At 36.5% G+C, this 16,224-nt stretch overlaps 1 protein-coding gene across 10 annotated transcripts in view; it reads left to right on the top strand.

Moving 5' to 3' along the window:
* RTTN (rotatin) overlaps positions 1–16,224 on the top strand; it is a 151,555-nt gene that overhangs the window by 46,371 nt on the left and 88,960 nt on the right. For 9 of the 10 annotated variants that reach the window (XR_011542099.1, XR_011542100.1, XM_070627848.1 and 6 more), the window contains 8 exons: positions 1,139–1,238; positions 3,701–3,789; positions 4,174–4,291; positions 8,650–8,746; positions 9,373–9,441; positions 13,483–13,671; positions 14,312–14,551; positions 15,758–15,902. Coding sequence is in view for 8 of the 10 variants with exons in the window: in XM_070627848.1 (XP_070483949.1) it covers positions 1,139–1,238; positions 3,701–3,789; positions 4,174–4,291; positions 8,650–8,746; positions 9,373–9,441; positions 13,483–13,671; positions 14,312–14,551; positions 15,758–15,902 (1,047 nt within the window). In the remaining 2 variants the exon portion in view is untranslated. The remainder of the gene's footprint in view (positions 1–1,138; positions 1,239–3,700; positions 3,790–4,173; positions 4,292–8,649; positions 8,747–9,372; positions 9,442–13,482; positions 13,672–14,311; positions 14,552–15,757; positions 15,903–16,224) is intronic. The other variant, XM_070627856.1, reaches the window with a different exon arrangement.

Raw genomic sequence — 16,224 nt, 5'->3', positions numbered from 1 at the left:
AAGGCAGTTTCTCTTCAATGTTACAGTGGTTCTGAGATTTCGTCTTCTGTAAGTCTTTGGCTCCTTACATACCTTCAGAGGTGTAGCATCCATTTCCTTGTCTTTATCCGGGACTGCACCCAAATCGTCCTGGACTGATGCAGGGTTAGATAAAGAAAGCCGTCTGTTATCCCCACTGGTTCACCCTTGTGTTGTATAGCTGCTCCTGTGACTTCAGGCGTGCAGTCTATCAGTTTTTATTTAAGTGTAGAGCAGCCCCTAAAGCCTGTGGTAGTACCGTAGAGGCACATGTAGTGCAATGGAATTTTTTAAATGGGAAGACGCATTCGGTGTTCTTCTAACCTAAGTGTTTGGGGCCATGTGACAGCCCTGGCAGGAGGATTGGCAAATGTTCTGCCAGCCACACACCAGGTCCCTTGGGGATTTCCTGAGTACTAAGCCAGTGGTAGTCACTTCTGTGCCCTGTGTGTGCTATGGAGGAGGGCAGGGAGTGGGAATTCTAGAACTGTCTTGTGTGAGTCCATGTTAGGTTAGCAGATAGCAGTGGGAGGGAGAAAGAAGAGTGTTGTCTCTGTTCTTTTCCTCTCCCCTTTTCCTGTTGTGTTTGCCACCTCAGGCTGTCCTGGCATGAAGTGAGAGTCAGGGACTGGTGTTGGGGGTGGCGTTGTTGGAGTGCTGGACAGCAAGTCCCAGAGAGCTGTCTGCTTTGTGGTCTCTGAGAGGGAGGAAGGGGAGAGGCCAAGGGAATTTGAGTTGGTGGCTTCTGGGAGCCACCGAGAAATCCTGAGTCACATGTCTGGGGTTAGCTCTTCTCAGGTGAGCCTGGGTCTACCTGCAGAGATGTTATGTGAGTTGGATGTTTTCTGTGAAATTCTTAAGGTGGCTAATGGGTTATGAATGACTTCCTAGCAAAAGTCTACATTGAGAAGAGAGGCTTATTTGACACGATGGCTCTTGTTTTAGATCTCTAAGTTCCTCGCTGACCTACTACATCATTGTTGCAAATTTACGTGTAAATATACCAGTTACTGAAGTAAGTTGAGTTTTTGAGCTTTTATTGTTATGGTATGCACTATAAACTTTTATTGGAGAATTGGAAGTAGATGAAAAAAATTTTTTTCTTTTTTTTGGTTTCCAGGTGGAGACTGTTGAAAAGGTATATGAAATCTTTATCTCAGATGATATTGATCTTGTTTTGAGAAAGTCGGCTGCAGAGCAGTTAGCTGTGATGATGCAAGGTAAAATCTTAGAGAAAATGATCACCGTACTGCTGACGGTGGAATTTTACATTGCCGTGTGTAGTCATGTCAGAGGTTGGCAAACTCTGGTTTGTGGGCTAGATCAGGCCTGTGGCCTGCTCTTTTACAGCCTTCGAGTTAAGAATGGTTTCTACTTTTTTTTTTTTTTTGCTGTGGTCACATTGGTTTATAACATTATGTAAATTTCAGTTATACATCATTATATATTTTGATTTCTGTGTAGATTACATCATGTTCACCACCCAAAGACTAATTACAATCCATCCCCACACGTATGTGCCTAATCACCCCTTTCGCCTTCCTTCCTTCCTGCTTTCCCTATGGTAACCACCACTCCAATCTCTGTTTCTCTGTGTTTGTTTGTTGTTGTTTTTATCTTCTATTTATGAGTGACATCATACAGTATTTGACTTTCTCCTTCTGACTTATTTCACTTAGCATAATACCCTCAAGGTCCATCCATGTTGTCACAATGGTTTTTACATTTTTAAAGAGTTGTTAAAAAAGAACCAAAACAAAGTATATTCGACAAAGACCATATGTGGCCAGCAAAGCATACCGTATTTATTATCTACTTCTTTACAGAAAAAGTTTGCTGACCCCTGGTCTAGATTATCATTATTTGGCCTATAGAATGTCATTTGATAAAATTATCTTTCTTCTGAAATAGTGATGTAATTCTAATGGTAAATTGCATGTTCCTTCCTCAGTTTACCTAGTACATGATGTTTTCAGTTTTTTCCATCTTGCTTAGAGAAATCAATCAAATAGTACTTTCTTGATAGATAAAAATAAAAAATAATGCACTTTATGTATTTTCTTTAAAGGTTTATTTTTAAAAATAACTAGTAAAATTTACTGTTAGCTTTGTTTGTAATGTTGTTATTCCATAGCCTTCCATTCTTTGGGCTAGTTTTAAATTTTGCCATGTATACGATGTGTGTAATTTGTCTTTAGTATTTGAGAGAAATAACTTTGCACTTACATGAAAATGTTTTTTCTAACTTGGAAGATGGTGCATGGTGAATATTCCTATTCTGATGTTAGTGGAAACTTAGATTAGAGGGTAATTTGAAAAAGCGTATTCAACATATTTGTGGTTTTAATAACAATAATACACGCTACAGAAAATAAGGCTCTGAAAATGTGGAGAACCTTGTCTAAAAAGATTAAAAAAAAACTTTTAGAGTATTTTTCCAGCATTGTTAACATTTCACAAATATAACTTATAATTTTGATATGCCCTATATTGGAGGGTAGTAGAAACTACCTTTTTTTTAAGTGAGGGCTAAAGGTAATGACAGTGATAGTGACTAATTCAATATTAATATGTATATTTGTGTTTTTTTTCTCAATGAGAATATAGGAGAACAAATTAGGAAAATTTGTCTGCAGGTTGTGAAATACTTGTAGCTAATCTATAAGCAACTAGAGTTTTTGGCTCTAGTAATATTTCTAGTATATATATATGTGTGTGTCTTAGTCTGTTTGGGCTGTTTTCATAGAATATCTTAGATTGGGTGGCTTATAAACAACAGAAATTTATTTCTCACAGTTCTGAAGGCTGAAATTCTAAGATGAAGGCACCCGCAGATTTGGTGTCTGGTGAGAGGGCCCCCTTCTTGGATCATAGATGGCCATCTTCTCTCTGTGTCCTCACATGGCAGAAAGAGGGCGAGGGGGTTCTGTGGGGTGGGGTCTCTTTTATGAGGGCACTGATCCCATTCGTGAGGGCTCCACCCTCATGACCTAATTACCTCCCAAAGGTCCCAGCTTCACATACCATCACCGTGGGGGTTGGGATTTCAACATATGAATTTTTGAGGGGCACAAGCATTCAGACCATAACAGTGTATAGACACACACACACACACACACACACACACACACACACACGTGTATATGCTTATTAAAAAAGAGTTCATATTCTTGAAAAATGTATAGAGTACTACAATCATTTTCCCTTTATGTTTGCTATTAACATCTTGAGATTAGATCTTTTATTAGTAGAAAAATGATCATGTTGCAGGCCATATTTACACATTAGCTTGTGGAGAATTCTAAATATCGAAGTGATGGATTTGGAAAAGAGAAGAGTTGTCAATGAAACAATATAAAGAAAATAATTTTCCATGTACAAGTGAAAGGATTCATTTGTATACTTAAAATTCTAGTACTTGTCAGAGTATGAACTAGTTCATTTAATTACTCTTTTTAAATAGTTTTTGTTTTTTACATTACAGAAGATGTGCTTATTACTTAAAAGTTTTGAAATTGTTCCAATGTGTATAAAGTAAAAATTTTGAAGTATCATCTTCTAATTTCCAACATCAGGTGTAACTATTTTTAACAGTTTGAAAGTTGTGTGGAGGTCTGTTCTGTATTTTTAAAACTACAGAAAATGTTCTTTAATGTTTAGTAACTTTTTTTTTGGTCTACAGATATTAAAATGCATGCTGTGGTGAAAAAGTTATGCTTAATTGACAAGATAATTGAGTATTTAAATGAGTGTGTGGGTCAGGATGGTGAGGTAAGACTAATGTGTATCTAGACATACTTTTACAGATTGGTGTTTCTATTAATTAGATCTCAAATTGAATTCAGCTGAATTTGGATAAGTACTTGACGTTTCCATCCTGAGTTAACACCCACTGCCTTGTTCATTTCTTTATTTCTAAAAGTGAGGTCTCTATAAAGGAAAACTTATCTTAAAATTTCTATAAGATGTGTAAGCAGAAGTACATACAAATCTTATTTTCAGTGGAAACTAATTCTTAATATTTATTTACGCTTTAGTCTCACACAATTTTGATGAAAAAGCATAAAACTTAGAATAAGACAATATTACAGTGTAGTTTATCTCACCTTAGAATTGATGAAAATAAAATAACTGTGTTTTCTCCCTCCTGGCCAGGTTGTGGAATGTTTAATACAGCCGAGCCTCACGCTCTTGAGGAAAGTTCTTTCTGCCGACCCGGTCATGCGTGTATCCCTCTCACAGCAGTCTTCTCTCCTGACCCTGTTATTCAGAGGTGAATAAAGTAAATTCTGCTAATAATGAGATCAATCTTAAGCTTTAAATATTTATTCTTTAACTGTAGGTAATATTAACTTTGCATTTTACTAACAGAATAACAAAGTTTTATTCGTGAGTATACCACTAAAAACACTCATCACAATGGAAAATGTTTAACACTTTGGTGGAAATTTCCAGTCCTGTGACTGAGTAGGCCTTAGAGCTTCAGCCTCTGATTGTTCTTTGCACCTTACTGGAGGTCTAGTTAGGTGCTCAGATAGTTAGCTGTTACCTGTAAAGACAGGAAGCTGCAGCTGTGGGCGTGGCCGCCTTCTTTCCAGTATCTGTTTGCTCATTCTTCTTAGACTTGTGCCTTTACGTCCCCAGCCTTTGGTGTGGTATCTGATTGTGTCATCAGACTAGTATTAGGAGTATAGATCAAGTCTTAGGAGTGGGAAGTAGACTATCCTGAATGACTCTAAGCATTCATTTATTACATTTATAAGGTGTGATTTTTTTAAACCATTTTAATCTGGTTGTAATTTAGTAATGTGGTTAGATGGAAAAATTCCATCTGATTTTATCTTCTTTGTTGATTATTCTCAATAGAGAGCTTGGTAAGCTTTTGTGGTATTTTATTTCCTAGAAGTTTAGGCCACTGCTTTTAAATATTCTACAGGAGACATCTTGATCAAATGTCGCAATATGCTTAAGCTTTTCAATTATCAGGCAGATAGGAGACAAATAATATTTATATTCAGAATATTATTAGAATATAGATTAGAATTTAGTCATTTTATCTTGTTTTCTTCTCTTCTAATGGCTTCTGCTTGCCAAGTGAATAGGACACAGTTTAAGATTCTAAACAGACTCAGTGTGTTCAGGCTCATAACATTTTGAACAGCGTGTAAAATTTTATGTTTTTATAGATTGATCTGGAAGAGTAGCAGTTATGGATCTCTAGTTTTCTTTAATCCTGCTAATAATTATCTTCCTGTTAACCTCATTCAGTAGAATTTAGTGCCTAGTTTACCTTTTATTTTATAATTTTGATTTAAATTATTCAAGGAGTCAACAAATTGTGAGTACCTACTGGATTCAGAGGCACTTTAAGGAAACATAATCTGTACCCTTTGGTATTTAATAATTTTTCTATCTCATTGATATTTGTGAAAGTTACTTCAGTGAGCCTGAAAATGAATTACAATATCTCTCACTGATGGATTTAGTTTTAGGACAAAACTAGTTTTTTAACCAGGCACTCAACCAGGAAAAGTCATTCCTCAGCAGACATTTGTTGAGGACGTACTATGTGCTAGGTACAGTGCTAGGACCTTGGAGTATATTGATGAACTTGGGAAATGACCCTCACAGAGCTTAGAATACAGTTGGAGATTTTGACAAGTAAATGCATAATATAGCATAATGATGCCTATAATAATGAAATTCTTGGTGCCAGAGGAGGTGCTCGTGAGCAGATTGATTGGTGGGAAAACATCAGAGAATGATTCCAGGGAATGTGGCATCTAAACTGGAATTTCAGAGGTGAATAGGAGTTCCAATAGAGAGGGTTGATTTCCAGGTAGATGGAGCCGTGGTTTTGTGTGTGAGGGAGAGAGTGGTGTGTTAGAGACGGCCATTGGTTAGGGATGGCTGGATTTGGAGCAGGCGGGGGGTCTGGGGTGAGGGAAAATGATGGGATGAGGCAGGAAGGGGAAGTTCATGCAGGGCCTGGTAAGTCATAGTAAACCATAGTGAGAAGCCAGTTAAGGTTGGTAAACAGAGGACTCTGTGTTTTAGGAAGATTATTCTGTCCACAGCATGGAGATTAGATTGAAGGGATACAATAATTAAATAATCTTTGAGACACGCTGCTTTGAGTTATAAACTTTATGTCATGACAGAATCCTACCCCGTATTTTAGGGTTAGAGATTAACTTAGAAATCATTTATTACACCATCTTATAGTGAGGAAATTCAGGTCTAGAGAGATTTAGCAACTTGGCCAGGTCATAACCAGATAATGGAGGAGGCAAGAGAAGAGCCCAAACTTCCTTACTTTTGTTGATGTTTTTGTTTTAAATAATTACAGAACTTATATATCCTTATAGTAAAAATTCAAACAATGTGAAACTGTACAAAGAAAAATTACAAAAGTCTTTTGAAGTTTTCTCTTCTTTCTCAATTTCCCCGAAGAGGAATTTGCTAGGTATTATCTGGCATGTATCATCTGGAACGATCTTTTCTATACACACTTACTGTATTTTTATGCTACATACTTCAGTGTTGTGTTCCTTCCTTTTTTTCCACTGAAAATATATCTTGAATATCTTTCTATGTTATTACATAGAAGTCTACCTTCTTAAAAACACGAAAGCAAAAAACTACTGCATAGTGTTTCAGAATTTCAGTTTGTCGTTTTAATACAAATGTTTGTCCCAGATTTTTAACTATGACAATAATCATGTTGTATGATCGTCTTGCGCACACACTATAATTGAAATTGCTGGGCCAAAGAGATTTTATAAGATATGGTTAGGGTCCCGTCCAAATCATTCCTACCAATGGTGTTTAAAATTGCATGTTTTCCTCACAACTTTGCTAACACTGAATCTGTCTTGTTTTTAAAATTTCTTTAATCTTATGAGTGAAAATAGTCTCATTTTTATTTTTTATTTCTTTAATTTTTAGTGCAGTTGATTATCTTTTCATGTATTATATATTCACATTTCTTATTCTGTGAATTGCCTATTTTTCTATTGTATTTAATTTCTGTCTTGTATTTAATAAGTGACTTGTGGAATTTCTTTGTATAGCAAAAATATAAACCTTATGCTTGATTTTACATTAAGGTTTTCTTCCAACCTTTCTGTCCTTTTTAATGTGTTCATTTTATAATATCTTTAACCTTAAATATTTTATGGAAATATATAAAGCCTTTCTGTCATAGCAACTGGGATTTTCATCCTGCTCTAAAAGGAGGACATCCCCCGATTCCGAATTCCAAATATGCTCCTGTGCTTTCTCCTGATGTGTTTGTAGTGTTGTTTGTAAAAATTTAGATCTTTAATCTATCTAGAATTAATTTTGGTTTATAACGTAAGATATAGATCTAAATCTATTTTTTTGCATATTGTAGGAAATAATTTCTTACGTATTCGGAAATATTATGGCTCATTCTGTCTTCACTGATGTGATATGTCTATCATAGGTTAAATTCTTCCATGTATCTCTGTTTCTTTATTCTTTAGTTCCTAACTATTTTTAATCATGCCATTTATATAATGATGTTTTCCTTTTCTTATAATTAGGAAAGATATCTTTCAAAACTAATTTCTTGTTGCTGCTTCCCTGGATTTACCGACTCTGTATTATGTTGTTATTCCTGCATGATTGGTACAAATATCATACCTGTTTGGGTAGAATTTCATAGGTTTCAAGCACTGAGAAATTGTAGCATTGGGAGCATGACAGAGGTGAAAACTGAGGTTCATTAATGTTAAGGGATTTGGCCAGGCCTCTAAGCTAAATGGTAGATGCTAGAGTTAGCATTGTGTCTATTAGTTCAGAGCACTTTCCTTTTCTATTATGTTGTTGTAATAACCAAGACACACAAACCCAAATACAACAGTAGCACAAACACAATGTTTTAAAATCAAATCCAAGTTCTGTGCTTGTATGTTTATAGGAAAGGGCAGAAATTGTGAAATAAAGAGATCTTTCAGTGGGCAAACGTTAGCTCAAGTTAAATGACTTGGCAAAACCTTCTTAGAAGCTGGATCAGTTTGCTTCTTTGATTAAGTAAAACTAGACAGTATCTAGCGATGGATCTGCAGATATTCCTGGACCAGCAGTGTCTATATCTCTGGGCTGTGTGTGCTTTACCCTAAACCTACCCAATTAGGAACTCTGTGTAGTAACAAGCCTTCCAGATGATTCATGCACACTTGAAAGTTTGAGAGCCATTTTGTTTGTTGGTTTGTTTGTTTGTTTGATTGGCACCGGAGCTAACATGTATTGCCAATCTTCTTTTTTTTCTTCTCCCCAAAGCCCCCTAGTACATGGTTGTGTATTCTAGTTGTGAGTGCCTCTGGTTGTGCTATGTGGGACCTGGCTTGACGAGCGGTGCCACGTCCATTCCCAGGATCTGAGCTGGCGAAACCCTGGGCTGCTGAAGTGGAGCATGTGAACCCGACCACTCGGCCACAGGGCCAGCCCCTGAGAGCCACTGTTTTAATGATGTCAATTTATCTGGGTTAATGTTGCATTTCTCTGAGAATGGCATCTCTTCTCTTTGAGTTATTTTAAATTTGAAGTTCATTTTTTATAGAGGTAAAAATATTTCATAAAGTTACGCTTCTTTTTATTTCTCAGTTTCCTTGATATTTCATGAAGATTGTACAGTAGTGACTGAAGTCGGAGCATTATTTTGTCTTCTATTATTTGATGAAGTATCAAGAATGGATATGTGGTGAGCTATAAGAATTTTAAAAGCTTTTTACTCTTAATTATTTATCTAAGGTTTCTGATGTGGCCTTACAGCAATGCCTGGAAATTCCTGACTTGGAAGCTTGTGCTTTCTGTGGAAGATACTGAGGATGATTTTAGATTTGAGTATGCAATATTGAAAAGGCTGTTGACTCAAAAAGTCACCCCAAACTTTTATTTTTGAACATTACTAAGTAGAAAATTTAAAAATTACTGAGTAATTTTTGGCTTTAATACATTTTTTAGTACACTCTCAATTTTCTGTTTTTTCTTTAATATTTTATTAAGAAAAAAACTCTTAGAAAGATGTTTAGGATGACAATACCTGATTAACACTCACTCTGAGCAGGATCAGTGGGAGGGGAACACAGAGCCACCTGCCAGTACAGGGCCTGCATTAATTACGTGGACTTCCTAAAGAAAAGCATAATTTACTCTTCATGAGCAAATCCGGGTAGTAGCAAACATGTTAAAACTGTGGAAAATGACAGCAGCAATGGCAACTCTTGATGTGGGTCTCAGTCAAGGAAGTGAAGCCAGTTGTATTTGTTAGACAAAACTGTGGTCTACTCAGTTGTTTCTTTCCTTTTGTTTTTCTCTCATGCATAGGTCTGTTAATGCCTCCAATAAACCTTCTTCACCATCAGTCTTCAGTTTGCCTGTTTCAGTTTTTAGAAGGTAAAGGATTTATTTTGTTGATTTTTTTGAAGGTAAAATATTGTTAAGGAAAGAGAAATCAAAATCTATAATTGGTCACAGTTTTCTCCTAGCGCTTGAGTCACATGACTTGCAGTGTTTTGAGGTCTCCTCCTCAGTGGTGCTTTGGAGAGTTCGGTAACTTGGTCTCCCCATCACCAAGTCTTTCGTCTGATACTGTTCAAGTCTACAACAAAGTTGAAGGAACTGTACAGTGAACACCTGCACACCTTTCAGCCTAGATTCAGCAATTGGTAATGCAGGAGTCTATCTGCTTTCTCTTTCTCTCTCTCTTTATTTATTTATTTATATTTATATGTAATTTTTCCCCTGACCCATTTGAAAATAAATTTCAGACATAATTTTGATTCCCTCCTAATTATTCCAGCATATACTTCCTAAATTAAGGACATTCTCCTACATAACCGTGCATGATCAGATATAAGAAAATTAAAAATAATTCTGTAACATGATTTGATTTCTTCAGTTATACCCAAAATATCTTTTGTGGATATTTTTCAAAATGCAGGATCCAGTCAAGGTCATGAATTGCATTTGTTTTTCATGTCTCTTTACATACATGAAGTATACAAATCATAGGAGTACGGTGAATGATTTTTTCCACATAACCACACCCATGTAACTAGCATGCAGATTATCATACAGAAAATTAGGCTGACCCTATGGCCGAATGGTTAAAGTTCTGCACACTCCACTTCAGTTACCCAGGTTTGGAGGTTCAGATCCTGGGTGCAGACCTATTCCACTAATGAGCCATGCTGTGGAGGCATCCCACGGACAAGATAGAGGAAGACTGGCATGGATGTTAGCTCAGGGTGAATCTTCTCCGCCCCCCCCCGAAAAAGAAAGATACGGAATATTACTACCATGCCAGAAACCCCTTTTATGCTTCCTCACTACCTTCTACCACCCCACAAAGGTAATTCTATTTTAATTTCTGTTACTATACATTATTTCTGCTGATTTTTGAACTTTATAGAGTGTTTTTTGTTGCCAGTCTTCTTTTTTTTTTCTTCATCTTCTTCTCCCTAAAGCCCCCAGTACCTGGTTGTATATTCTAGTTGTAGGTCCTTCTGATTGTGCTATGTGAGATGCTGCCTCACCATGGCTTCATGAACGGTGCCATGTCCATGCACAGGATCCAAACCAGTGAAACCCTGTGCCACTGAAGCAGAGCTCATGAACTTAACCACTCGGCCACAGGGCCAGCCTCAATAGAGTATATTCTTGTATGTGGCTTCTTTTGCTCAACTTGGAGATTCATCCATGTCATTGCATGAAGCAGTCGTTGGTTCACTTTCATTGCTGTGTACTATTCTGTGTAAGAATGTACAGCAGTGTATTTACCATGCCATCATTGATGGACACTTGGTTTGTTTCCTGTTTGAGGCTATTCTGAATAAATGACTGCTAAGAACATTCTTGAACACATATGGGTCAGAGGGTATTTATATGTTTAGCTTTGGTAGATGCTGCCACACAGTACTCCAGAGTGGTTGTCCTAGGTTACATTCCCAGCAGCACTGTAAGAGTACCAGCTGCTCCACACTCTCACCAGCCCTTGGTATTTGCATCACCCACTCTTTTCTTTCTTTTTTTTTTGTGCATAAGAATATTCATAACAGTTTTATTTATAGTGGCCAAAAACTAGAAACATCCCAAATGTCTAACAACAGGGAGAACTGGTACATGAACTATGCAATATTCATATAGTGAAACACTACACAACATTTAAAAACTAGTCTTCATACAGCAGCATGAATCTCATAGACATAATGTTGAGTGAAATGAGACAGAAAAGAGTATATATTATAGATTCCATTTATTTAAAGTTCATCAGCAGATGAAACTGATCTATGGTGAGAGAGTCAGAATGGTAGTTACCTCTTGGAGGAGAGCAAGGAGAGTAATTGAGAAGAAAAGGGAACAGAGAAACTTTCAAAGGGGATGGAAATGTTCTGTATTTTATTCTGGGTGGTGGTTACACAAATGAATACATATATAAAAATTTATCAGGCTGTTCACTTAAAATCTCTGTATTTTTAAGGTAAGTAAATTATATCTTAATAAAACTATGATTGAAAATAACATTTCATAGCTTGGTAGATATTATTACAAATAGTATAATCATTTTCACTGCTGTATAATATTCTATTGTTAGACTATATCACAATTTATTCATTCTACTGTCAAAGGGTATTTGGCTTCATTTGAGTTTTTGTTCCTCCATACACACCTATAAACATTATTGTGTGTTTTCTGTTATATGTGTGCGAGAGTTCCTCTTGGATCTATTCTTAGGAGTGAAATTCGTTGCTTGTAGATATCACTCTCTCTTCATGGTCTTTAGGTTTGGCTAGATAATAAAACTCACATGACTACAGTAGGCCATGCTTGGAATGAGGTTACTCATGTGGGTGCTGGAAGCTATCTTAGCTTAGGAGCCCCATGTCCTAGTAGAAAATACAGTCTCTCATAAGTGTGCCATAGACCTAGTGTCCAGGCCCCCTGAAGGCATGTCACTTAGAAGAGCCACAACACTTAGATTCTCAGAGCTGTAACTTCCCGTTATGCATTTACAGTTTATTCCCAAACCTCCCAGTCCAGATGCAGGGATCGTTTTCACCATAAGCAAAGCAGCTTAGTGAAATTGTTGACATTCTTTATCTATTTGGTTGTCCTGAGGAGAAGAGCCAGTGAGTCAGCTCAAGCTCACATTTGTCCATAGAGAAAGAAGAAAAGGTTTTCTTACTGCTTTACTCATAATAATGTTGTTATTTTAAAAACTGTTTCTCGTCTGGTGGATATGTAGTGGTTCCTCAAACTAGTTGTGATGTATTACCCTTTGCTTTTTATTTTCTTCCTTCCGTGTTCTTTTGGCTTAATTTGCAGTTTATTTGTTCATGTTCATGACACTGAAGAATTCACTGTTGATTGTTTGATAGCCTTACCTTACCTTTCATTTTGTGCAGGTCCTTTCAAGTAGGCTTCTGTGTCCTTTTGATGTGGCTCCAGGAGTCTTAGTACTTTCTTGACAAAAGCAGAGGTTCCATGTCCAAGGTTCACCTTTGATTTCCCTGTCTTGGACCTAGCATTAGCCATTTCTCTAAGGAGCCCTGGTTACTTTTGAGGAAAATTCCAATTTTTAAAAAGTATTATCTTTACTTAAATTATTCAGCCTGATTTGTGTATAGAACTCTATCTTGGCCTCTTTTATTGAGAGACGTGACATGAAAAAGCACACTAAAGTTCCCCTTAGAAATCTCACCCAATTCTACTGATCTAATATTAGTCACAAATACATGACTTAGGGGTATGGGATATGTTTTATTAGCAAAATTATTCTTTAACATTTGAACATGCGAGGCATGGTTGTCCTATTAAACACTGTTAAATTAGCTTCGGTTTAAGAGATACTGCAATTGAATCTGTTCGTAGATCTAAAAATATTTCTGGGCTCTCTTAGTGACACAGTGATTGAGTTTATTGATGATGCAACTGTATTCTCCAGTGAAAGTAGTAAGTTGTGATTCTGTCACTTAGTGACCCCTGTGAATATAGGCAATTCGTTTCGCCTCCTTAAGATTCATTTTGATCATCTGTGAAGTAAGTTATCATAGTGCCATGCCTTGTAACTGTGAGTGAGTGATAGGTAATATACAGTCTCTGGCATAAAGTGGGCATTCGAGTTTTAGTTGAACACATTTTGTGTGTGGTTCGTTGTAGAGACTTCATCTCTGTAAACAGCTCTAATACAGCATGGAGTGTGATAAGTCTGCAGGAAAGAGTTTAATAAAGTGTTTTTGGGAGTTTAGAGGATGACAAAAGAATAATTGGAATAATATATAAACCATGATAAATGTTTAAAATCGGGGCTATGAGAGAGATCTTTGTGCTATTGTGGAATGGGAGGCATAGAACTCTCTCTCGTTTGTGGCTCATTGTTTTCAGTGGTGTTTAAGAATTTAAAAATGTGTTATTATTTGTATACGTTTTCTTTAGGTATCATCTACCAGTGCATGTCCTTGGACACCATGCTGTGAGTCCTTACTCCATAGTGTTGCCGTTATCTGCTGACTGTTTGGCCTTGAAGCCCGTCTCAGATATGCTGCGGATAGCTTGGAACCTGTCCTGGTATCATGGGAGTGATAATCTGTTGAAGGAAATGAGTTCTGAAACTAAAATCCAAGAGTAAGCTGTTACATTTAGTTGAAAAGCATTCACATTTAACTGATTAGAATTAATTAGTTAGGTTTTATTTCTCCTTTCAGCTCAAGTAGCTTTTTCATTATCATCCGATTCTGCTTTTTCATTGAAAGTTATAATTTTTACTTTGTTTTAAAGATTGCATGTGTCTTTACTTTTTAAAAACTGTCACACCAGGAAATTTAAATTAAAAAGCATTGTGCTCTGTGCTTTTTGACAGATTATGTAAAGTTTGGTTAGTTAATAGATGTAAATCACTAGGACGAGTGCTCCAGATTGGAGTGAAGCTCAGTAAGTGTATGTGTGGATGTTGTTATCATTACTGATAATCAAGTGCATTATCACGACTTTTGAAAGTCTTACTATTTTAATCTGTCAGCACTTTCTTGTTTGAATGAAGATTACTTTATATTTCTGTAAGCAGGAAAATGTCAATATAAACACTGAAATGCTAGTGTAAAACCCTAATATTGACAGATATACTCCAGATTTTCTTTTGGCTGTGTCAACCTTTAATTAAAAGAAAACAAAGAGCAAATTTTAGGAGAGGGTTTGTGATAAGAACAAATGTGAGCTTTTATTTAAATAGCTTTATCTTGTTCTTCCATCTTCTCTTCTTGTTTAGATGTTTAGATACGTTACAGTTATCCTCTGAGGACACCCTTGCTCTGAAGATGACACACACAGCTAGTGGACTGAAGGACTGTCTCCATTCCATTGTTCAGGCTGCAGCCCACAGGGAAGTGAGGGCTGCTGTCACGAGGATGAGTTTTTATCTTCTGAATGACAGATTGTCTCTAAAGGGTGGCGCTGGCCCGTGTGGGGTCACCTTGAAGTCCTTGGCTTGGCACACAGCCCTGCACAGGTCGGTGTAAACTGAAGGCTTCCCGTGTCTGAGCCCTGGATTGGATTGTATTTGGGTTCATCTCCGCACCTTTGAAAATAAGAGCATGGATCTTATTGTTGCTATCATGAGAGAAATGTTTTTTTAGAAAGAAAAACTCCAGAATTTTTATCTGTAATGAATAACTAGTAACAGCAAAAGAGGAAAAATTTAACTTAATTATTGCATTTTAGACTTATTAATAAATATAATTTTTTTATATCTTACCGTAGAAAGTTTTGTTACCTCACAAAAGTAGATGATTAGGATAAGACTTGGGTGAGCAAACTGAACGTTTCTTCCCGTCCATGTTATGCATGAGCTGAGACCTCCGTGGACTGAGTAATAGGTTTGATGCACCTGCACTGGGCTGTTTTGTTTTGTTTTGCTTTTGTTTTGTTCTTAAGTGAATTATCTCATTTTCTTTTTCCTCTGGATTTCATGAAGTCGGTTGCCATGTGGATGTCCTTTAGTAGTTATTGGGAAGGCTCTAGCTTGTAATTTAACACTTTAAGTGGTAGCAGATGGCTATGTTTGAAACAAATAAGACCGGTAAGCAGCCGTTGCCAGCAGTTCTGTACTTCAGTCTTCATGGGACTTTAGTATAAAATGTATGACTATCTATTAAACAAAGTGTGCAATTTTTGAAACGTGAGGTTGAGTTTCCAAAATGAGAACTCCTTTGTTTAGTGTAGTTCTCACAGTTCAGGTTACTAATTCAGCTTTTCTGGTGGTGTGCTGGAGCCAGCCAGGACTGCCTTGTGAGAGAGCTGATGGGTAAATTTTCAGAATTTCTGTAAGTTAGTTGTTAAACACAGCCATTCTTAAAAATTAAATTACATAAAACTTACAATTAAATAAATTACATGAAAAATAAAGGTAATGATTATGCAAACTCGTCACTTCCTAATTATTTTACAGCATTTTACTGTTACCTGTGCGCTTTAGGTTATTGATACCTATTATGTCTTTTTGTGGAAATGCTATATATAAGGGTGTGCTGCTGGCATCTCTCCACAGCTGTGTGTTATGTTGGTGGCTTGCACTTGGCCATGGGGCAGATATTTACACCTCAGAAACTGGCAAACACAACAAATCAGCACCTCACTCTTCAGCTGGTTGTTAAATATTTATCAGCACACTGCTTTACAGAGCTAGAAGCCATGATTGTCGTCTTCTTTATTGTAGATTTTTACAAGTGCTTCCTGCATGCACTGAAGATGAGAAACTACTAATAGATATCATACATTTTTTAAATAAGTTATTGAAGGAACAGAGAAAAAATTCATCAGTAGAACTTCTAAACTGGCTTCTAGAATTACTTCTTAGACATGTAAGTGTTATTAAGGAATTTGGGTTTCACGTTTGATAAGTGATTTATTTGTAAAAATCATTAATACTATATTGTGGAAAAGTATAATTTTTGTATAACCTATGCTTAGTAAAGTAGTCTTCGTGTTTTAATAGATGGTTCATAGTAACATGGCCTTCTGATATGATTGTGACAATGCTTATTAAATTAAAGGTCTGCACTATGAATGGGACCTTCAGTCTTGGTGTTTGATTAAACCTGTTCTGTATGTGAGCTTTCTGCTGCAACTGTATTTTTTTTTTTCTTTGAGGAAGATTAGCCCTGAGCTAACTACTGCCAGTCT

This window comes from Equus przewalskii, chromosome 7 (genome assembly GCF_037783145.1).
Source record: "Equus przewalskii isolate Varuska chromosome 7, EquPr2, whole genome shotgun sequence".
Taxonomy (NCBI): domain Eukaryota; kingdom Metazoa; phylum Chordata; class Mammalia; order Perissodactyla; family Equidae; genus Equus; species Equus przewalskii.
The sequence above is the reverse complement of the archived record's forward strand: the minus strand, read 5'-3'. Positions and strand labels throughout refer to the sequence as shown.